The sequence below is a fragment of the Heterodontus francisci genome, chromosome 3, assembly GCF_036365525.1.
Source record: "Heterodontus francisci isolate sHetFra1 chromosome 3, sHetFra1.hap1, whole genome shotgun sequence".
Taxonomy (NCBI): domain Eukaryota; kingdom Metazoa; phylum Chordata; class Chondrichthyes; order Heterodontiformes; family Heterodontidae; genus Heterodontus; species Heterodontus francisci.
Genome location: NC_090373.1, coordinates 212,309,622 through 212,334,126, shown reverse-complemented (window position 1 = coordinate 212,334,126; position 24,505 = coordinate 212,309,622). Strand labels below are relative to the sequence as shown.

Below are 24,505 nucleotides of genomic sequence, written 5' to 3'. Positions count from 1 at the left end.
ATACCAGGCAACATCCTGGTGAACCTCCTCTGCACCCTCTCCAAAGCATCCACATCCTTTTGGTAATGTGGCGACCAGAACTGCACGCAGTATTCCAAATGTGGCCGAACCAAAGTCCTATACAACTGTAACATGACCTGCCAACTCTTGTACTCAATACCCCGTCCGATGAAGGAAAGCATGCCGTATGCCTTCTTGACCACTCTATTGACCTGCGTTGCCACCTTCAGGGAACAGTGGACCTGAACACCCAAATCTCTCTGGACATCAATTTTCCCCAGGACTTTTCCATTTATTGTATAGTTCACTCTTGAATTGGATCTTCCAAAATGCATCACCTCGCATTTGCCCTGATTGAACTCCATCTGCCATTTCTCTGCCCAACTCTCCAATCTATCTATATCCTGCTGTATTCTCTGACAGTCCCCTTCACTATCTGCTACTCCACCAATCTTAGTGTCGTCTGCAAACTTGCTAATCAGTCCACCTATACTTTCCTCCAAATCATTAATGTATATCACAAACAACAGTGGTCCCAGCACGGATCCCTGTGGAACACCACTGGTCACACGTCTCCATTTTGAGAAACTCCCTTCTACTGCTACTCTCTGTTTCCTGTTGCCCAGCCAGTTCTTTATCCATCTAGCTAGTACACCTTGGAACCCCATGCGCCTTCACTTTCTCCATCAGCCTGCCATGGGGAACCTTATCAAACGCCTTACTGAAGTCCATGTATATGACATCTACAGCCCTTCCCTCATCAATCAACTTTGTCACTTCCTCAAAGAATTCTATTAAGTTGGTAAGACATGACCTTCCCTGCACAAAACCATGTTGCCTATCACTGATAAGCCCATTTTCTACCAAATGGGAATAGATCCTATCCCTCAGTATCTTCTCCAGCAGCTTCCCTACCACTGACGTCAGGCTCACCGGTCTATAATTACCTGGATTATCCCAGAATGTGGGAGGTAGGGGTCGCCAAGAGTGTCCCTGCTGACTGCATCTGCGGGAAGTGCACCCAACTCCAGCTCCTCGCAGACCGCGTTAGGGAACTGGAGCTGGAGCTGGATGAACTTCGGATCATTCGGGAGGCGGAGGGGATTATTGACAGGAGTTATAGGGAGGCAGTCACACCTCAGGTAAAAGAAGTAGGTAGATGGGTTACCGTCAGGGGAAGGAAAGGGAACCAGCAGGCAGTGCAGGGATCCCCTGTGGCCGTTTCCCTCAACAACAGGTATACCGTTTTGGATACTGTTGGGGGGGACGACTTACCAGGGGTAAGCAATGGGGTGCAGGTCTCTGGCACAGAGTCTGTCCCTGTTGCTCAGAAGGGAAAAGGGAAGAGGAGCAGAGCATTAGTCATTGGGGACTCCATAGTTAGGGGAACAGATAGGAGGTTCTGTGGGAACGAGAGAGACTCACGGTTGGTGTGTTGCCTCCCAGGTGCCAGGGTACGTGATGTCTCCGATCGTGTTTTTGGGATCCTTAAGGGGGAGGGGGAGCACCCCCAAGTCGTGGTCCACATAGGCACCAACGACATAGGTAGGAAGAGAGATGGGGATTTAAGGCAGAAATTCAGGGAGCTAGGGTGGAAGCTTAGAGCGAGAACAACCAGAGTTGTTATCTCTGGGTTGTTGCCTGTGCCACGTGCTAGCGAAGAGAGGAATAGGGAGAGAGAGGAGTTGAACACGTGGCTGCAGGGATGGTGTAGGAGGGAGGGTTTTGGTTTCCTGGATAATTGGGGCTCTTTCTGGGGTAGGTGGGACCTCTACAAACAGGATGGTCTTCACCTGAACCAGAGGGGTACCAATATCCTGGGGGGGAGATTTGTTAGTGCTCTTCGGGGGGGTTTAAACTAAATCAGCAGGGGAATGGGAACCTAAATTGCAGTGCCAGTGTACAGGCTGTTGAGAGTAGTGAGGTAGGGGATAAGGTTACAGGGACGCAAGAGGGCACTGGCAAGCAAGAACTTGGTTTAAAGTGTGTCTACTTCAACGCCAGGAGCATCCGGAATAAGGTGGGTGAGCTTGCAGCATGGGTTGGTACCTGGGATCCTGCTGTTGTGGCCATTTCGGAGACATGGGTAGAGCAGGGGCAGGAATGGATGTTGCAGGTTCCGGGATTTAGATGTTTCAGAAAGAACAGAGAAGAGGGTAAAAGAGGGGGGGGTGTGGCATTGTTAATCAAGGAAAGTATTACAGCGGCAGAAAGGACGTTTGAGGACTCGTCTACTGAGGTAGTATGGGCCGAGGTTAGAAACAGGAGAGGAGAGGTCACCCTGTTGGGAGTTTTCTATAGACCTCCGAATAGTTCCAGAGATGTAGAGGAAAGGATAGCGAAGATGATTCTCGACAGGAGCGAGAGTAACAGGGTAGTAGTTATGGGGGACTTTAACTTTCCAAATATTGACTGGAAATACTATAGTTCGAGTACTTTAGATGGGTCAGTTTTTGTCCAGTGTGTGCAGGAGGGTTTTCTGACACAGTATGTGGACAGGCCAACCAGGGGCGATGCCACATTGGATTTGGTACTGGGTAATGAACCCGGCCAGGTGTTCGATTTAGATGTAGGTGAGCACTTTGGCGATAGTGATCACAATTCGGTTAGGTTTACCTTAGCGATGGGCAGGGACAGGTATATACCGCAGGGCAAGAATTATAGCTGGGGGAAAGGAAATTATGACGCGATTAGGCAAGATTTAGGATGTGTAGGATGGGGAAGGAAACTGCAGGGGATGGGCACAAATGAAATGTGGAGCTTATTCAAGGAGCAGCTAATGCGTGTCCTTGATAAGTATGTACCTGTCAGGCAGGGAGGAAGTTGTCGAGCAAGGGAGCCGTGGTTTACTCAAGAAGTTGAAGCGCTTGTCAAGAGGAAGAGGGCGGCTTATGATAGGATGAGACGTGAAGGCTCAGTTAGGGCGCTTGAGAGTTACAAGCTAGCCAGGAAGGATCTAAAGGGAGGGCTAAGAAGAGCAAGGAGAGGACACGAGAAGTCATTGGCGGATAGGATCAAAGAAAACCCTAAGGCTTTCTATAGGTATATCAGGAATAAACGAATGATAAGAGTTAGAACAGGGCCAATCAAGGATAGTAGTGGGAAGTTGTGTGCAGAATCAGAGGAGATAGGGGAAGCGTTAAATGAATATTTTTCGTCAGTATTTACAGTAGAGAAAGAAAATGTTGCCGAGGAGATTACTGAGATACAGCCTACTAGGCTAGATGGGATTGAGATTCACAAGGAGGAGGTGTTAGCAATTTTGGAAAGAGTGAAAATAGATAAGTCCCCTGGGCCAGATGGGATTTATCCTAGGATTCTCTGGGAAGCCAGGGAGGAGATTGCAGAGCCGTTGTTGTTGATCTTTAAGTCGTCATTGTCGACAGGAGTAGTGCCGGAGGACTGGAGGATAGCAAATGTTGTCCCCTTGTTCAAGAAGGGGAGTAGAGACAGCCCTGGTAATTATAGACCTGTGAGCCTTACTTCGGTTGTGGGTAAAATGTTGGAAAAGGTTATAAGAGACAGGATTTATAATCATCTTGAAAAGAATAAGTTCATTTGCGATAGTCAGCACGGTTTTGTGAAAGGTAGGTCGTGCCTCACAAACCTTATTGAGTTTTTCGAGAAGGTGACCAAACAGGTGGATGAGGGTAAAGCCGTGGATGTGGTGTATATGGATTTCAGTAAGGCGTTTGATAAGGTTCCCCACGGTAGGCTATTGCAGAAAATACGCAAGTATGGGGTTGAAGGTGATTTAGAGCTTTGGATCAGAAATTGGCTAGCTGAAAGAAGACAGAGGGTGGTGGTTGATGGCAAATGTTCATCCTGGAGTTTAGTTACTAGTGGTGTACCGCAAGGTTCTGTTTTGGGGCCACTGCTGTTTGTCATTTTTATAAACGACCTGGATGAGGGTGTAGAAGGGTGGGTTAGTAAATTTGCGGATGACACGAAGGTCGGTGGAGTTGTGGATAGTGTCGAAGGGTGTTGTAGGGTACAGAGGGACATAGATAGGCTGCAGAGCTGGGCTGAGAGATGGCAAATGGAGTTTAATGCGGAGAAGTGTGAGGTGATTCACTTTGGAAGGAGTAACAGCAATGCAGAGTACTGGGCTAATGGGAAGATTCTTGGTAGTGTAGATGAGCAGAGAGATCTTGGTATCCAGGTACATAAATCCCTGAAAGTTGCTACCCAGGTTAATAGGGCTGTTAAGAAGGCATATGGTGTGTTAGCCTTTATTAGTAGGGGGATCGAGTTTCAGAGCCACGGGGTCATGATGCAGCTGTACAAAACTCTGGTGAGGCCGCACCTGGAGTATTGCGTGCAGTTCTGGTCACCGCATTTTCGGAAGGATGTCGAAGCTTTGGAAAGGGTGCAGAGGAGATTTACTAGGATGTTGCCTGGTATGGAAGGAAGGTCTTACGAGGAAAGGCTGAGGGACTTGGGGTTGTTTTCGTTAGAGAGAAGGAGGAGGAGAGGTGACTTAATAGAGACATACAAGATAATCAGAGGGTTAGATAGGGTGGATAGTGAGAGTCTTTTTCCTCGGATGAGGATGGCAAACACGAGGGGACATAGCTTTAAGTTGAGGGGTGAAAGATATAGGACAGATGTCAGAGGTAGTTTCTTTACGTAGAGAGTAGTAGGGGCGTGGAACGCCCTGCCTGCAACAGTAGTAGACTCGCCAACTTTAAGGGCATTTAAGTGGTCATTGGATAGACATATGGATGTAAATGGAATAGTGTAGGTCAGATGATCGGCGCAACATCGAGGGCCGAAGGGCCTGTACTGCGCTGTAATATTCTAATTCTAAAAAAAAAAGGTCCATTGTTCCCTGAAGGTGGCAACGCAGGTCAATAGAGTGGTCAAGAAGGCATACGGCATCCTTCCTTCATCGGACGGGGTATTGAGTACAAGAGTTGGCAGGCCATGTTACAGTTGTATAAGACTTTGGTTCGGTCACATTTGGAATACTGCGTGCAGTTCTGGTCGCCACATTACCAAAAGGATGTGGATGCTTTGGAGAGGGTGCAGAGGAGGTTCACCAGGATGTTGCCTGGTATGGAGGGCGCTAGCTATGAAGAGAGGTTGAGTAGATTAGGATAATTTTCATTAGAAAGACGGAGGTTGAGGGGGGACCTGATTGAGGTGTACAAAATCATGAGAGGTATAGACAGGGTGGATAGCAAGAAGCTTTTTCCCAGAGTGGGGGATTCAAATACTAGGGGTCACGAGTTCAAAGTGAGAGGGGAAAAGTTTAGGGGGGATATGCGTGGAAATTTCTTTACGCGGAGGGTGGTGGGTGCCAGGAATGCGTTGCCAGCGGAGGTGGTAGATGCGAACACGATAGCGTCTTTTAAGATGTATCTAGACAGATACATGAATGGGCAGGAAGCAAAGAGATACAGACCCTTAGAAAATAGGCGACATGTTTAGATAGAGGATCTGGATCGGCGCAGGCTTGGAGGGCCGATGGGCCTGTTCCTGTGCTGTAATTTTCTTTGTTCTTTCTTTGTTCAAAATGCATTACCTGACATTTGTCCAATCCACTATTTCTTTAATCCCATGGACTTCATTTTTAATAACAAGTCTATTAGGTGGTACTTAAAACACTTGAAAGTCCATATACATAATATCAACTGCACTAGCCACATCAACACTTTCCATTACTTCATCAAAGAACTCAATCAAGTCAGTAAAACATGAATTATCTTGAACAAGCTATAAAAAGCTAGTATCAGTAATGGTGAACTGAAACTACCAGATTGTTGTTTAAAATCCATCTGGTTCACTAATGTCTTTTAGGGAAGGAAATCTGCCATCTTTCCTCAGTTTGACCTAGAAGTGACTCCAGACCCACAGCCTCTGGCTGACACATAATCGTCCTCTGAAATAGTGGAGCAAGCCACTCTGTCGTACCAAACCACTGATCAAGAAGGGAGCTCACCACCATCTTTTCAAGGGTAATTCGGGATGGGCAATAAATGCTGGCCTTGTCAGCGATGCCCACATCACACGAAGGAATTTAAAAAAAACTGTGCTGACTTTGATTTATTCGCCCATACTTCAGCAACTGCCAACTAATTTTGTCTTACATTATTGTATGCAAATGTTTCCTCACCATCGACTGGCCTGTAGTGCCAGGTTTAACGCTCTTCCCATTTTGAACAGGGATGTACTATTTGCAATCCTCCAGTCCTCTGGTACCACTCCCATCTCTAAGAAGGAATGGAAGATTGTGGCCAGAGCCTCCACAATTTCACTCCTTCCTTCACTCAGTAACCTAGGATGCATCCCATCTCGACCTGGTGACTTTTCCACTTTTAGTGCTGCCAACCTTTTAAGTACCTCCTCTTTTATCTGCTTTTGCCCTCTCCAATATTTCCTTCTTTACTGTTACATTAGTAGCATCCCCTTCTCTGGTGGAGACAGATGCAAAGTACTCATTTAGTACCTCTGCCATGCCCCCTGACTCCACAAGAAGATCTCGTTTTTGGTTCCTTATTGACCCAGCCTTTCTCTGACTACCTTTTTACTATTTATATGTTTATATATGTCCTGTCTTGCTCAAATGTTATAATTTTTATGGAAATAATTTTGGATTTTTGTTTGTTGAGATCCATTTAATCTGCAGATAGTATGGTGATTATGGACTAGTAACCCAGAATTTGCAAACAATTAAAAAAATCTATAACTAAAAAGCTGGTGTCAGTAAAAGTGACCATGAAGCTGCCAGATTGTTTAAAAAACCCAACTACTTTACCAGTGTCCTTTAGGAAAGGAAATCCTCCGTCCTTACCCGATCTGGCATATATGTGACTCCAGTCCTACACCAATGTGGCTGACTCATAACTGCCCTCTGAAATGGCCTAGCAAGCCACTCAGTTATATAAAGCCACTGCAAACATGAATAGCAGTGGTTCAACAGTCACACCAACTCCCAGCAATAATCAGGGTGAACCTATGAACACACATTACTCTGCCAGCTCTGCAGATGGCCTGTATTACTTACTTTAGTTTAGGCTTTGGTGTGCTGAGAACACTTTCATTGTCCTCCATTTCTGGGCCACTGTCGCTGGGGTTGTAAACTTCCAGGCTTTCGTAAAGTAGGTCAAGATCCTCCTCTGCTTCCTGGGTCTGGTCCACTGGATCAGAGTCCAGCACCTTACAGACAAAGGGTTATACATCAGCACAATTTAGCTGTTAGAAAGATCACACTGCTATCAGAATCAGTTATCCGGTCAAGCTAGGCTTTGATTAGAAGGTTCCAGAAAACCTGAAGCAGCTATGTGACTGTTTATCCATCTCAGGGGGAAGCTGGTTTTATTTCCTTTGGACAAGAAGACAGGCAGAAACTGAGACTGCAGCAGCAGAGAAAGCTGCATACTTCCCTTTTTCTCTCTCTCTCTTTCTTTCTCCCCAGAAAACATCAAGTTTGAAAACCGTCTGCGACTGTGAACCCTCCAAGCCTGCAGACTGCTTCAGCCAGAGACCAGGGGAAAAAAGCCAACTACAATTTTGCCTTCAAGAAAACCCTCAGCAAAGCAGGCCAACCACAAAGTGCACTTTGACCAGCGAGGACTTCAAGAATACAGCTTCAGCCGAGGACTACTGGATCATCCACTTCAATAACTGTGCATTTAAGTTCCATTTATTCTGGACTTTAATCCAACCACCAAATCTATTTTACCCTCTGTAATCTATCTGTGTGTGTGATTCTCGTGTGAATGTGTAGCGTATTTTTTTAGTATTTTTTAAATTGGGGTTAGAGAGTTAAGTATAATAAACTTACTTCTTTCTTGTTTAAACTCAAGAAAACCTGTCCAATTGGTTCTTTCGCGATCACAGTAAAGGAAAAGGGTAAAACACTCACTGAGGTGATAAGATCAACCACTGTTTAAAACAAGCCAAAAGACTTGCAGGTTGGTAGGTAAATTGGCCATTATAAATTGTCACTAGTATAGGTAGGTGGTAGGGAAATATAGGGACAGGTGGGGATGTTTGGTAGGAATATGGGATTCGTGTAGGATTAGAATAAATGGGTGGTTGATGGTCGGCACAGACTCGGTGGGCCGAAGGGCCTGTTTCAGTGCTGTATCTCTAAACTAAACTAAACAAATAAACCCTGTTGTGGTCAAACAAGAGGAAGGGCAGGAGGGGAACCTGAGACACCCTCCTCATCTGACCGTAACAGTATGTTGGCCTTCATTGCAAGGGAATTTGAGTACAGGAATAAAGATATATTGCTGCAATTGTATAAAGCCTTGGTGAGACCGCACCTGGAGTATTCTGTACAGTTTTGGTCTCCTTATCTAAGGAAGGATATACTTGCCATAGAGGGAGTGCAGCGGAGGTTCATCAGACTAATCTCGAGGAGCGATTGCAGAAACTGGGCCTTTATTTTTTAGAGTTTCGAAGAACGAGAGGTGATCTCATTGAAGCTGACAAAATTCTTACAGGGTGTGCCAGGGTAGATGTGGATAGGATGCCTCTTCTGACTGGTGAGTCTAGAACCAGGGCACACAGTCTAAGAATAAGGGGCAGGCCATTTAAGACTGAGATGAATTTATTTATACAGAGGGTGGTGAATCTTCTACCCCAGAGGGCTGTGGAAGCTCAATCATTGAGCATGTTCAAGACAGAAATCGATAGATTTTGATACTAATGACATCAAGGGATATGGGGATAGTGGGGAAAAATGGCATAGAGCTGGATGATCAGACATGATCTGTTTCAATGGAGCAGGCTCGATGGGCCGAATGGTCTACTCCTGCTCCTATGTTCCTAACAAACATATGATCCGGTCGTTATTACATTGCTGCTTGTGGAATCTTGTTATGCGCAACTTGGCTGCTGTGTTTCCTACATTACAGTAGTGACTAAACTTCAAAAGTACTTCATTGGCTGTATAGTGCTTTGGGACATCCTGAGGTCCTGAAATGTGCTGCATAAGAACGTAAGAAAATAAGAAATAAAACAAGAAATGCTGCAATCACTCAGCAGGTCTGGCAGCATCTGTGGAAAGAGAAGCAGAGTTAACATTTCGGGTCAGTGACCCTTCATCGGAACATAAGAACGTAAGAAAATAAGAAATAGGAGAAGTAAATAATATGGCTTCTTGAGCCTGCTCTGTCATTTAATACGATCATGACTGATCCTTGGCTTCAACTCCACTTTTCCACCCGCTCCCCATATCCCTTGATTCCCTGAGAGTCCAAACATTTGTCTATCTCAGCCTCAAATATATTCAATGATAGAACATCCACAACCCTCTGGGATAGAGAATTCCAAAGATTCACAACCCTTTGAATGAAGAAATTTCTCCTCATCTCAGTCCTAAATGATCACCCCCTTATCCTGAGTCTGTGCCCCCATGTTCTAGATTCCCCAGCCAGGGGAAACAATCTCTCAGTGTCGATCTTGTCAAGCCCCTTCAAAATCTGTATGTTCCAATGCGATCACCTCTCATTCTTCTAAACTCCAAGAATATTGTTACACTCATGTGACGTGTAGCGATTGAAATACAGAACCCAAACTGAAGAGTTATAAAAATGGACTTTTCCTTTAAAAAGTGGGCAAAATGTGTTGCAAAATGGCCACTGAAGGTCAAACTGTATTTTTAAACTGTCGTACGTATGGTAAGGACAAAAGGATACATTCCAAGCTAAGAGGTGCCAATTACTCCATCCTGAACCCATGAGTAGACATTTTTGAAACAAAGAAGGTGTGAAGTAGCCACATTCTGGGCCATTGTTAGTCACCACAGGGAGGGGATCTGCGTCTGCCAACAGAGGCACCATTTTGACCTTAAAACTAGCTCTCTGGAGACAGAGAGAGAGAGAGAGAGAGGGAGAGGAGAGAGACAGACAGATCAGAACAGACATTATGAAAGCCTGTCCAGCAGAGAGCTGGGAAAAATCCAGCAAAAGCCAAAGAAGGTGTCCTGCTGTGAATTTTACACTTCAACATGTGTAGCAGAGAACTGAAAGTGATCCCCCATCTTTGGACTGCAGTCTCAACTACCAGAGAAATCTACTCACGAAGCAGGCCTGCAACGATAAAGAGAAATTGACCTCTGAGAAGATTCAACAGGTTTACTGTGAACCCCAAAAACCTATCTCACTTCAAACCAGTTGCCCCTTTTCCTCTCTATCTTTTCGTGTGTGTGTGTGTGTGTGTGTGTGTGTGTGTGTGTGTGCGCGCGCAAGTAAATGCATGTGTGCGCGCAAGTAAATGCATGTGTGCGTGCGGTTGTGACAATCTCAGGAATGCATATTGCACAATAAATATTTATTCCTCTGTTTTAACCCTACAAGAAAACCTGTTGCTGTCTGTTAATTTGACAAATAAAACACAAAGGGGTAAAAATCCTGGTAACAAAAACATTTGCTGTGGTCAGTTGGGAGTTGAACAGGGGGAACCACCCACACTCCTTACCACCTGGCCGTAACAATATTGTTTATTCAGCCTCTCATCATAGGACAAACCTCTCATCCCGGCAACTAATCTATTGAACCTTTGCTGTACCGCCTCCAATGTAAGTATATCCTTCCTTAAATATGGAGAGCAAAACTGCACACATTACTGCAGGTGTGAACATATGAATATACAAATTAGGAGCAGGAGTAGGACACTCGGCCCCTCGAGCCTGCTCCGCCATTCAATAAGATCATGGCTGAACTGATTGTAACTTCAACTCCACATTCCCGCCTACCCCCAATAACCTTTCACCCCCTTGCTTATCAAGAATCTCTACCTCTGCCTTAAAAATATTTAAAGACTCTGTTTCCACCGCCTTTTGAGGAAGAAAGTTCCACAGACCCACGACCCTCTGAGAGAAAAAATTATTCGTCATCTCTGCCTTAAATGGGCAACCCCTTATTTTTTTTTAACAGTGACCCCTAGTTCTAGATTCTTCCACAACAGCAAAAATCCTTTCCACATCCACCCTGTCAAGACCCCTCAGGATAAAGAACAAAGAACAAAGATAATTACAGCACAGGAAGAGGCCCTTCGGCCCTCCAAGCCTGCGCCGATCCAGATCCTCTCTCTAAACATGTCGCCTATTTTCTTACATGTTTCAATCAAGTTGCCTCTTACTCTTCTAAACTCCAGCAGATACAAGCCTAGCCTGTCCAACCTTTCAAGAACAAAGAACAAAGAACAGTACAGCACAGGAACAGGCCATTCGGCCCTCCAAGCCTGCACCGATCTTGATGCCTGCCTAAACTAAAACCTTCTGCACTTCCGGGGCCCATATCCCTCTATTCCCTTCCTATTCATATATTTGTCAAGATGTCTCTTAAACGTCGCTATCGTATCTGCTTCCACCACCTCCCCTGGCAGCAAGTTCCAGGCACTCACCACCCTCTGTGTAAAAAACTTGCCTCGCACATCCCCTCGAAACTTTGCCCCTCGCACCTTAAACCTATGTCCCCTAGTAACTGACTCTTCCACCCTGGGAAAAAGCTTCTGACTATTCACTCTGTCCATGCCACTCATAACTTTGTAAACCTCTATCATGTCGCCCCTCCACCTCCGTCGTTCCAGTGAAAACAATCCGAGTTTTTCCAACCTCTCCTCACAGCTAATGCCCTCCAGACCAGGCAACATCCTGGTAAACCTCCTCTGTACCCTCTCCAAAGCCTCCACGTCCTTCTGGTAGTTAAGACAACCCTCTGTGGTCTCACCAAAGCATTGTACAATTTGAGCAAGAGATCCTTACTTTTGAGTGCAAGTGTTGCTTCTTTCTTTCTATGTGAAAGCTCAGTGCATTTCCAGTGCCCCAGAAAGAGAAGCTGTTAGTTATTCAGGCTTTTAGTGAATGTTCCTCAGCAACAGAGCTGGAGCCCAGCCCTTGGTCCCTCCTATTTTACCCCCTGTCCAGTTTGTATGTAGAGAAACCCTTCCTCAAGCACTTCGTTATCCCATGGGTACTTGGCCTCATTTCACTGTTTGCTTCAATATCCTGCCCTGGGAATTTATTCCACAATTCAATTCTCCTTTGGATTCTCCCTGATTCCCCCTCTTACTCCTAATTTGAATCCTATGTGGATAGCACATTTCTGAAAATGGTCACCCTGCAGCTTAAAGAGTGTGCAGGCAGAAAGGGAATGCATGACCGTCAGACAGACAAGTCGTGCCGGAGTCCCCTGAGTGCATCTTGCTCCCCAACTGGTATTCATTTCTCAACATTGATGAGAGTGATAGTTCATCTGGGGAGTGCAGCTACAGCCAAGTCCACGGCTCCACAGGTATCTCAGCTGTACAGGGAGAAAGGAGGAAGACCGGGAAAGCAATAGTGATTGGGGATTCGATAGTTAAGAAAACAAACAGGTGTTGCTGCGGCCACAGACATGAATCCAGGATGGTGTGTTGCCTCCCTGGTGCCATGGTCGAGGATATCACTGAGCAGCTGCAGAGCGCTCTGAGGGCAGAGGGTGAACAGCCAGCAGTCATGGTCCATATCGGTACCAACAACATAGATAGAAAGAGGGATGAGGTCCTGCAGGCAGATTTTAGGGAGCTAGAAAAGAAATTAAAAAGCAAGACCTCAAAGGTAGTAATCTCCAGCTTGCTTCCAGTGTCATGTGCTAGTTAGTACAGAAATAGGATAATACGGCAGATAAATTCATGGCTGGAGAGATGGTGTAGGAGGGAGGGGACCTGTACAGGCCACATGGGTTGCACCTCAATAGGGTCGCGACCAATATCTTGGTGGGGAGGTTTCAAATGAGGTGTCAACCTGGTGAAGCTACCACACAGGACTACTTGCGTGCCAAACAGCTAAGCAGCATGCGATAGACAGAGCTAAGCGATCCCATAACCAATGGATCAAATCTAAGCTCTGCAGTCCTGCCACGTCCAGTCGTGAATGGTGGTGGACGATTAAACAATTAACTGGAGGAGGTGGCTCCACAAATATCCCCATCCTCAATGACGGGGGAGCCCAGCACATCAGTGCGAAAGATAAGGCTGAAGAATTTGAAACAATCTTCAGCCAGAAGTGCTGAGTGGATGATCCATCTCGGCTTTCTCCTGAAGTCCCCAGCATCACAGATGCCAGTCTTCAGCCAATTCGATTCACTCCGCGTGATATCAAAAAATGACTGAAGGCACTGGATACTGCAAAGGCTATGGGCCCTGACAACATTCTGGCAATAGTACTGAAGACCTGTGCTCCAGAACTTGACGCGCCCCAAGCAAGCTGTTCCAGTACAGCTACAACACTGGCATCTACCCAACAATGTGGAAAATTGTCCAGGTATGTCCTGCACACAAAAAGCAAGATAAGTCCAACCTGGCTAACCCCATCAGTCTACTCTCAATCATCAAAGTAAAGTAATGGAAGGGGTCATCGAAAGTGCCATCAAGCGGCACTTGCTTAGCAATAACCTGCTCCCTGAAGTTCAATTTGAGATCCGACAGGGCCACTCAGCTCCTGACCTCATTACAGTCTTGGTTCAAACATGGACAAAAGAGCTGAACTCAAGAGGTGAGGTGAGAATGACTGCCCTTGACATCAAAGCAGCTATTGACCGCGTATGGCATCAAGGAGCCCCAGCAAAACTGGAGTCAATGGGAATTAGGGGGAAAACTCTGGAGTCGTAACTAGCACAAAGGAAAATGGTTGTGGTTGTTGGAGGTCAATCAACTCAGCCCCAGGATATCACTGCAGGAGTTCCTCAGGGTCGTGTCCTAGGCCCAACCATCTTCGGCTGTTTCATCAATGACCTTCCTTCAATCATAAAGTCAGCAGTGGGGATGTTCGCTGGTGATTGCACAATGTTCAGCCCCATTCGCAACTCCTCAGATACTGAAGCCGTCCGTGTAGAAATGCAAGACCTGGACAATATCCAGGCTTGAGCTGATAAGTAGCAAGTAACATTCGTGCTGCACAAGTGCCAGGCAATGACCATCTCCAACAAGAGAGAATCTAATCATCTCCCCTTGACATTCAATGGCATTACAATCGCTGAATCCCCCACTATCAACATTACAGGGGTTACCATTGACCAGAAACTGAACTGCAGTAGCCATATAAATACCGTGGCTACTAGAGTAGGTCAGAGGCTAGGAATCCTGCGGCGAGTAACTCACCTCCTGACTCCCCAAAGCCTGTGCACCATCTACAAGGCACAAGTCAGGAGTGTGATGGAATACTCTCTTGCCTGGATGGGTGCAGCTCCAACAACACTCAAGAAGCTCAACACCATCCAGGACAAAGCAGCCCGCTTGATTGGCATCCTATCCACAAACATTCACTCCCTCCACCATCGACGCACAGTGGCAGCAGTGTGTACCATCTACAAGATGCACTGCAGCAATGCACCAAGGCTCCTTAGACAGCACCTTCCAAACCTGCGACCTCTACCAACTAGAAGGAGAAAAGCAGCAGATGCATGGGAATACCACCATCTGCAAGTTCCCCGCCAAGCCACACACCATCCTGACTTGGAACTATAGCATTGTTCCTTCACTGTCGCTGGGTCAAAATCCTGGAACTTCCTTCCTGTAGGTGTACCTAGAGTCATAGAGAGATACAGCACTGAAACAGGCCCTTCGGCCCACCAAGTCTGTGCCAACCATCAACCAGCCATTTATACTAATGCTACATGAATCCTATATTCCCTATCACATCCCCACAATTCTCCTACCACCTACCTACACTAGGGGCAATTTACAATGGCCAATTTACCTGTCAACCTGTAAGTCTTTGGCTGTGGGAGGAAACCAGAGCACCCGACGGAAACCCACGCAGTCACAGGGAGAGCTTGCAAACTCCCTGGAAATGGAAGGCAGTAAATTAGTAAGCAAGTATGGAAGACGGAGAAAACAAAGGCTAGAAAATAGACAACAAAGAAGTTGTTCAGTGATTAACGATATATACTTCAATACAAGGAGTCCAGTGACTAAGACAGATGAGCTGAGGGGACAGATAGACACTTGGCAGTATGATATCATAGCTATTATTGAAACAGGGCTTAAAGAGGACAGGAATGGCAGCAAAGTTTTCAGACAGGATAGAGATGGGTATAAAGAAGGAGGGTCACAATATTGGTTAAAGGAACAATCACAGCTGTGAGGAGGGATATGCTAGAAGGATCATCAAATGAAGCATATAGATTGAACTGAGGAACAAATAAAGGGAAAATCACACTGCTGGGACTCACAAACAGCCAAAGAGAGCTAGCAGAGCAAATAGCTTTATCAGTGCCCTCCATAATTTTAAAAACTTCTATTAGGACACCTCAAAATGACCTCTTTTCCAAAGGAAACAAACTTTATTCCTTAACTTTCCCCCAGAACATAAATTCCTGAAACCTGGCATCACTGACAACCATAGAATTTTCCAGCAGAAAGAGGCCAGACAGCCCAGTATGTCTGTGCCAGCTCTTTGCTGGAGTAATCCAATCACAGTGCGCCACCGTCTCCCCTTAGTGCCTATAGAGCTTCCAATATTCTGTCTCAACCTCTGGCTGTGGTAAATCATTCCATGCTCCAACATCCCTCCGTGTGAAGAAACTTCTTCTAACTTTTCCCCTCACTCTGTTAGTAACAATTTTAAATTGTTGATACCTAAGCTGACTCTCCAACAACAACTTACATTTATATAGTGCAATATACGTAGTAAAATTTCCCAAGGTGCTTAACAAGAGTAATCTCAACTAAAACATTTTTGACATTTTCTTTGACACCAAGTCACAAAAGGAGAAATCAGGAAAGCTGACCAAAAGCTTGGTAAAAGCAGTAGGTTTTAAAAAGTATCTTGAAAGAGGAGAGAGAGGTAGGTTTGGGGAGGGATTCCACAGCTTAGGGCCAAGACAGGAGAAAACATGGTTACCAATGTTGGAACGATTAAAATCAAGGATGTGCAAACCCCTTCATAATTTTATGAACCCACTATTAAATCTGCCTTACCTGTCTCTGTTCCAGTGGGAATAGTCCCAGTTTCTCAAGTCCCTCCGCGAGACTATAGTTTCCCATCCTGCAGAGTCTACACTGAACACTCCCTAGGGCTCCTTTCTATAATGGGCACCCAAACCTGTACAGCTCCTTACCTTTCAAAGCAGTAACAGGAATCGGGATTGGAAATCTCTGCACACTAGTTTCAGGTGTCTCGGCAGAAGCCAAGGGCATATTTCAAGAGCTGTCTGGGACGTTGTCAGGAGCTCAAGTTATTTGTGCAACCCAGAAATGAGCACTGAACTTTTCAATATTACCATAAACTGGAATAAAATCAAGTACATCTGTCATTTCCAGAAACCACTCCTGGCAAAACCGGAATAAACGTACTATTTTTAATCAAAAACAAAAATCAAGATGCAGAAAAGCTGAATCCATATACATTGTGCAGCGTTAAGGGTTAACAATCAAACCATAGAGCAACAGGCTTTCTTAGATAAAAAGGACAAAAGCAGAGTACTGATGATAGGGAAGGATGGATTATGTTCTGCTCCAAATGTCTGAGTATTATCCACAAGGGAATGCCTACACAAGGAAATAAGTTACTGAGAAACATCAACCATGAGTGATTAATGCAGAACTTTAGTGATTAGTTTGATAAACATAGGCAGAAGGATCAATTAAACATGGTATAGAATGGCTATTTAGGTAAATAAACCGTCAGTAGAAGTGTTTGTTAAAGGATTTGAGAACAGGTAAATCATGAGGTCTTATCTGTGAAATGTACCTTTTAAATGGAAAATGGAGGTGTATAAAGCAGGATGGTTTTCCAGAGTTAGTTGCAGAACTTGAAAGGGGGAGAAACCCCTACTGATTTAATCACCTATGCTGTATGAATGTTCTGTACACTCCACCATCAAGCATTTTGTGCTTACCCAAAGCATGTCGTTGTGAACTGTAGGTGGAAGGAGGTTGACCAACAGTTATCCAACAATACATACCTCATCTGTCACTTTGAATCTCTTCAGCAAGGCAACGAATTTCTGTTTAAAGTTTGGTTGCTAAGTGGGGAGAAGAGAAAAGGAAAAGGTGTGAACTGAGGCTGTGATAGCACATCATTGCAAGTAGGATACAGCTAGCTGCAGACACTGGGTTCGAGCAGCAAGGAGTGACACCACAGAGTGACAGGATGTAGGACAATCTCCCACTTCCGATTTCTGCCATGCCTCTCCACTGCAGGGACACTGCAGAAGGGACGAATGGAGGCAGAATGACACCTGGGCCACACCCACGCCCCTTCTCTAGGCCAGTGTGAGCAGGATCAATGGATGTTCAAAAGCAGATCCACGCCAGTCCTCTTGGTTAAAATAAAGTGGGTCAGGAAGAGCACAAGACCGGAGGTCTCCCAAATAGAAAAAATGCTTCTGCCCCAGACAGTATAAACCAAGAGCCTCAGACTGGTATAATAGAGATGACATTTCCCTGTTCCCCCATACCTTTGAAGCCAAATGCCTGATCTCCTGTACTGGTTATGCCTGCTCTCGATGCTTCAGGCAAATCTCGCATATGCATTTGCCATGTCTGAGCAGAACAGTGGGAAATTCGTCTCCAATATTGAGAATCTAGAGCCATGGACTGGGATCCTCCCAGGTAAAATGTAAAGTAGGGGGTCGGTTAGCTCAGTTGGCTAGCGTGAAATCCACATACCAGCTGTGGTAGTGCATGGAGGCCTGCCTCCTCGCCTTGCCCCACTCTTGAGCAGTGGTGACCCTCAAGCTATATATATCACCAAATGTCTCTCTCTGTAATGAGGAGAGACGACTATGGCCCTTTGGGACTATGGCTAGAGCAAAGATTGTTGTGAGGGACATGACTGATCTTTGAAGGCTGGCTCAGTACTGAAGGTGTTATATGAGAATAAAATAAACATACTCAGCCCCCTCCCCAAACTCTTTTTTCCAGTACATTGATGACGGTTTCCTGCTGTGGTTTCAAACTGGAAAACTTCACCAACTTTACATCCAATTACCACCCTTCTCTCATCTTCACATGGTCCATCTCTGACACTTCCCTTCCCTTTCTCAACTTCTCTGTCTTCATCTCTGGGATAGACTGTACACTAATATTCATTATAAGCCCACCGACTGGGGGTTGTGTGTGTTCGAGATGTTTAGTCAGTCATTAAAAGATTCATACTTGAAAATCTTACCTACAATCAAAACCTGACGTCACTTTTCTGTGCTGCCGAAGGGCCTTCCTCTTCCCTTCCCTTCCCCAGTGGCCACTACGTGTGGTTAGTTATTGGGGCATTTCTGCATTTAATACATCACCTCCATGAATAAGAGATGGAGCCCTGGGTTTCTGGGGCCAGACTGCACTGGTTTGACTGTCAGACTGGCTCTTGAATCCATACCCACCACTCCCACCCCGATGGATCCAATGGTGCCACTCCAGGACACAAGGGGATGCTCCACTTCACACCACTGACATTGCTTGTGGAGAAGATCTATTCCTGTTTTTTCTTCTGAAAACTGAGCAATTTTTTAAATCTATGTTTCTTTATTGCAGTGTAATGGAGGGGAATGCTCCCCACTAGAGCTACCGTCCCCTTTAGGTAATGTCATTTACCACAATATGGCTGCTTCAAGATGAATGGTGTGTGCTAGTGTTTCTGATCAATGAAAGGCCCAGCCCAAATAAATAACTCGATAGAGACATAGGTGAAAACATAAAGTACCCCAGCCAAAGCCAGAGCTGCCCAGTCCCAGTGATACAATGGAACCCCAGCTTGGCACACTTTGCTTTAACTGATTTACAATAAGCAGGAGTAGGAGCCTGCCTTTAACTACCATTACCCGCGTCATTGAGGTCGTCCTGACCATTTTTCGCCGGCTCTTCTTCAGTTTTCTCAATTCATCATCTTCATCATATAAATCCTAGACACAGCAACAAGTTAAAAATCAAAGCCATTCTTACACAGAATTACATTTAGTCTGCAACAAAGGAACAGGCCATTCGGCCCAACCAGTCTATGCTAGCATTTTATGCTCCATTTGAGCCTCCTCCCATTCTTCCTCATCCAACTCTATCAGCACAATCCTCTATTTCCCTTCTCCCTCACGTGCTTAATCAACTTCCCCTTAAATGCATCTATGCTATTCTCTCAACTACTCCTTGTTATAGCGAGTTCCACATTCTCATCACTCTCTGAGTAAAGAAGTTTCTCCTTAACTTCTCCACAAAATAACTGCCCAGTTCCAAAAGCAACATGGGTTTTTACTTACATATATAATTATCCAGGTGAAGGGCTCCCAGGTATCGAGGGCATGATAGTTCTCGGGTATTAGAATGATACAGAAAGAGGCCATTTGTCCCATCATGCCTGTGCCAGCTCACTGAAAGAATGATCTTATTAGTCCCACTACCGCCATGCAAATAATCCTCCTTCGAGTATTTATCCAATTCCCGTTTAAAAGTTACTACTGAATTAGCTTCCACTGCCCTTACAGCCAGTGCATTCCAGATCACAACAATTAGCTGTGTAAAAAAATAGTTTCCCCATGTCACTTCCAGTTGTTTTGCCAATTTCCATGAATCTGTGTCCTCTGGTTACTGACCCTCTTGCCACTGGTAAGAGATTCTCTTTATTAACTCTATCAAAACCCTTCTTGATTCTGAACACCTCTGTCAGATCTCCCCTTAAAGTTCTTTGCTCTAAGTAGAACAACCCAGCTTTTCCAGTCCCCATATCACTGAAGACCCTCACCCCGGTACCATTCTAGTAAATTTCTTCTGCACCCTCTCCAACGCCTTGTCATTCTTCCTCAAGTGTGGTGTCCACAATTGGACCTAAGCTGTGTTTTATAAAGGTTTAGCATACCGTCCTTGCTTTTGTATTCTAGAGGCTGGATTTTTAAAAGAGGTTGGGTCCGCATGAGAGGCAGGCAGGCCCATGATTTGGCTCCGGTTCCTGACCCCAAGTCATTTTGAAAGAGGTTAGCTCAGGGTCAGATCGACTGCCCGCCAGCAAGCGACGGGTAGTCAATTTAGGTTAATTAGATATATACTGTAATGGAACAATGAGTGATCTTTAAGGAAGAGATGCTTCAGGTACAGGCTAGGAATATTCCAACAAGACTGCTGACTTGGGTAGCATTAGAGTGCTAAAGTGGGAGTTTTGTGACAGAGGATAATTAAGGGTTAGTTTTATCTAAAGTCTAGTCTTTCTTTTATTTAGCAAATTAACTTAACAGTTGCTGTTTGGGTTGGAAAAGGTGAGTTTTAGACCAGCTTTAAACAGAGTTCACTCAGGCTCTGCTTGCAGCTGTACCTTGTTAATTAGCGAATTGGCTTAAACCAGTTTTCAGGGGCTAGAGTCAGTCAGTATAAAAGTGGGCCATCTTACAGTGCTGACTTTGTTTGCACTAGAGTGCTGACTTGGATAGCATTAGAGTGCGAAAGTGGGGGTTTTGTGACTGAGGGAGTTCGGTGAGGAGGGAGCGAGGAGCTCCTTTCATTTCCTACCTGTCCTCAAAGAGCGTGAGGGGAGCCGAGAGTTTCCACTGAGCACAGCTGACTGGCGAGTAAGTTCTGGTGGGTATTTTTCAAGCTGGTTTGAATTGTAAGTCATTGTTTTAGCAAGACTTAGTTGATTTATTTTTTACTATAATGGTCTTCTAAAGTTTTAAATTTAAAGGGTTTAGTCATGGCAGGAGAGCTTAAAGCTGTGGTTTGCTCCTCTTGCTGCATGTGGGAATCTGGGAACATTTCCAGTCCCCGGGACCAGCATGTGTGCAGGAAGTGTGTCCAGCTGCAGCTCATGGAAGCTCAGGTTTCAGATCTGGAATGGCTGCTGCAAACACAGTGGAGCATCCACGAGTCTGAGAGCATCGTCGATAGCACGTATAGAGAGGTGGTCACACCGCAGCTGAAGGGACTTGAGGAAGGAAGGGAATGGGTGACCACCAGGCAGTCCAAAAGTATCAGGCAGGGAGTTCAGGAGTCCCCTGGGGTCCCGCTTGCAAATCGGTATTCCATTTTGGAGGCTATTGAGGCTGGTTCCTCCAGGGAGTGCGGACAGAGCCATGCTTCTGGCACCACAAGCAGCCTGTCTGCACAGGAAGGGGGAAAGAGAGGAAGAGCAATAGTAATAGGGGATTCTATAGTCAGGGGAACAGATAGGCGCTTCTGTGGCCGTCAACGTGACTCCAGGATGGTGTGTTGCCTCCCTGGTGCCAGGGTCCGGGATGTCACTGAACGGCTGCAGGGCATCCTGAAGGGGGAGGGTGACAAGGCAGAGGTCATGGTACATGTTGGTACCAATGACATAGGCAGAAAGAGGGATGAGGTCTTGCATCAAGAATTCAGGTAGTTAGGCAGCAGACTGAAAAGCAGGACCTCTTGGGTTGTAATCTCTGGATTACTCCCAGTGCCACGTGCTAGTGAGTATAGAAATAGGAGAATAGCACAGATGAATGCTGGGCTTAAGAGTTGGTGCAGGAGGGAGGGTTTTAGATTCCTGGACCACTGGGACCCTTTCTGGGGAAGGTGGGACCTGGACAAGAGGGACGGTCTACATCTGAACCAGAGAGGGACTAACATCCTTGCTGGTAGGTTTGCTAGTGCTGTTGGGAGGAGTTTAAACTAATTTGGCGGGAGGAGGGGACACAGACTCCGAGCAGAATAGGGACACAGCTAAACACAGGAAAGCAAACAAATCAGAGGGAATACAGTGGAAGTAAGTTTCAAGGGAGTAAGACCAGGATGGATGGCCTCTACTTTAATGCCAGGAGTATTACAGGTAAAACGGATGAGTTAAAGGCAAGGATTGACATGTGGAATTGTTATATAGTAGCCATCACGGAGACATGGTTGAGGGAAGGGGCAGGATTGGCAGCTCAATATCCCAGGATATAGAATCTTCATGTGAGACAGAGGAGGGGGCATTGCAATATTAGTTAAGGAGTGAGTTACTGCAATAAGGAGATGATATCTTGGAGGGGGCATCAAATGAAGCTTTATGGGTAGAGTTTAGGAATAAAAAAGGGACAGCCACATTGCTAGGTGTGTATTATAGACCCCCAGATAGTCAGCGGGAAATTGAGGAGCAAATATGTGCGCAATTTGCAGAGGTGTGTAAAAATAATAATAGGGTAATTATATTAGGTGATTTCAACTTTCCCAACATTAATTGGGATCGTCATCGTGTTAAGGGCTTAGATGGAGTGGAGTTCTTAAAATGTATACAGGAGAACCTTTTAGCTCAATATGTAGAGGATCCAACGAGGGAGGGTGCAGTGCTGGACCTAATTCTGCGGAATGAAGCCGGATGTGTTGGTGGGGGCGCATTTTGGTGATAGTGACCACAACATGGTACAATTTAAGCTTGTTATGGAGAGAGAAATAGACAAGTTGCAAGAAATGGTTTTGGAGTGGGGGAGAGCGAATTTTAGTTAAATAAGGCAGGATCTGGCCAAGGTAGACTGGAAAGAGTTACTTGTCGGGAAATCTACTGAAGAGCAGTGGGGGGCATTCAAAAAGGAAATGGGGAGGATACAGGCCCAACATGTTCCATATAGGGTAACAGGTAGGAGCAACAAGCCCAGAGAACCATGGATGACCAGAAACATTCAGGGTACGATGAGAAGGAAAAGAGAGGCTTTTAGCAAATACAAGGAGAGCAAATCAATGGAAGCATTAGTGGAGTACAGAAAGTGTAGGATCGAGCTTAAGAAAGCAATTAGGAGAGCAAAGAGGGGATATGAGAAAGCTCTGGCTGGTAAAAGTAGGGAAAATCCCAAGATATTCTATAAGTATATCAATGGGAAGAGGATAACCAGGGAAAGAGTAGGACCCATTAGGGACCAAGGGGGAAATCTGTGGGTGGAGCCAGAGGACATTGGTTGAAGTGTTGAATGAATACTTCACATCTGTCTTCACCCAAGAGAATGAGGATGTAGATATGGAACTCCGAGAGAGAGACTGTGAGGTTCTTGAGCAAATTGTCATCGGGAGTGACAAGGTATTGGAGGTTTTGGCAGGCTGAAAAGTAGACAAATCTCCAGGTCCGGACGATTTGTGTCCCATGATGCTGGGGGAGGTGAGGGCGGAGTTTTTAATTCCTCTCTGGCCACAGGAGAGGTGCCAGAGGACTGGAAAACAGCTAATGTGGTCCCACTATTTAAGAAAGGTTGTAGAGATAAGCCGGAGAACTATAGACCAGTGAGTCTCACGTCAGTGGTAGGGAAACTACTGGAGAAAATTCTGAAGAAGAGAATCTATCTCCACTTGGAGAGGCAAAATTTGATTAGGAATAGTCAGCATGGCTCTGTCAGAGGGAGGTCATGCCTAACAAATTTGATTGAATTTATTGAGCATGTGACCAGGTGTGTAGATGAGGGTAGTGCAGTTGATGTAGTTTACATGGATTTCAGCAAAACCTTTGACAAGGTTCCACCCATGGGAGATTTATCAAGAAAGCAAATGCACATGGAATACAGGGTAACTTGATAAGGTGGATTGTTTATCATTTATATAAACGACATAGATGACTATGTGGGGGGTAGGATCAGTAAATTCGCAGATGACGAAAAGATTGACCGAGTGGTTAACAGTGAGGTTGAGTGACTTGGGTTACAGGAAGATATAGATGGAATGGTCAAATAGGCAGAAAAGTGGCAGATGGAATTTAACCCTGAAAAGTGAGAGGTGATACACTTTGGAAGGAGTAATGTGACACAGAAGTATTCAATGAATGGCCTGACACTGGGAAGTTCCGAGGAACAAAGGGACCTTGGCGTGTTTGTCCATAGAACTCTGAAGGCAGAAGGTCAGGTTAATAGGGTGGTGAAAAAGGCATATGGGACACTTGCCTATCTCAATCGAGGCATAGATTACAAAAGCAGGGAGGTCATGTTGGAATAAAAGAAAAATACTGCGGATGCTGGAAATCTGAAATAAAAACAAGAAATGCTGGAACCACTCAGCAGGTCTGGCAGCATCTGTGGAAAGAGAAGCATAGTTAATGTTTTGGGTCAGTGACCCTTCTTCGGAACTGAGGTCATGTTGGAGTTGTATAGAACTTTGGCAAGGCCACAGCTGGAGTACTGTGTGCAATTCTCGTCGCCACATTATAAGAAGGATGTGATTGCATTGGAGGGGGTGCAGAAGCGATTCACCAGGATGGTGCCTGGGATGGAACATTTAAGCTATGAAGAGAGGTTGGATAGGCTTGGGTTGTTTTCGCTGGAGCAGAGACGACTGAGGGGTGACCTGATCGAGGTGTACAAGATTATGAGAGGCATGGACAGGGTGGATAGGGAGCAGCTGTTCCCCTTAGTTGAAGGGTCAGTTACGAGGGGACACAAGTTTAAGGTGAGGGGCAGGAGGTTTAAAGGGGATTTGAGGAAGAACATTTTTACCCAGAGGGTGGTGACTGTCTAGAATGCGCTGCCTGGGAGGGTGGTAGAGGCAAGTTGCCTCACATCCTTTAAAAAGTACCTGCATGAGCACTTGGCACGTCATAACATTCAAGGCTATGGGCCAAATGCTGGCAAATGGGATTAGGTAGACAGGTCAGGTGTCTTTAATGCATCGGTGCAGA

At 45.5% G+C, this 24,505-nt stretch overlaps 1 protein-coding gene across 2 annotated transcripts in view; it reads right to left on the bottom strand.

The window, feature by feature from the left end:
• si:ch211-126j24.1 (phosphofurin acidic cluster sorting protein 1) overlaps positions 1 to 24,505 on the bottom strand; it is an 862,277-nt gene that overhangs the window by 515,982 nt on the left and 321,790 nt on the right. For both annotated transcript variants that reach the window (XM_068028323.1, XM_068028324.1), the window contains exons 7-9: positions 18,759 to 18,839; positions 16,905 to 16,964; positions 7,010 to 7,161 (exon numbers count right to left, since the gene is read on the bottom strand). In XM_068028323.1, the coding sequence (XP_067884424.1) occupies positions 7,010 to 7,161; positions 16,905 to 16,964; positions 18,759 to 18,839 (293 nt within the window). The remainder of the gene's footprint in view (positions 1 to 7,009; positions 7,162 to 16,904; positions 16,965 to 18,758; positions 18,840 to 24,505) is intronic.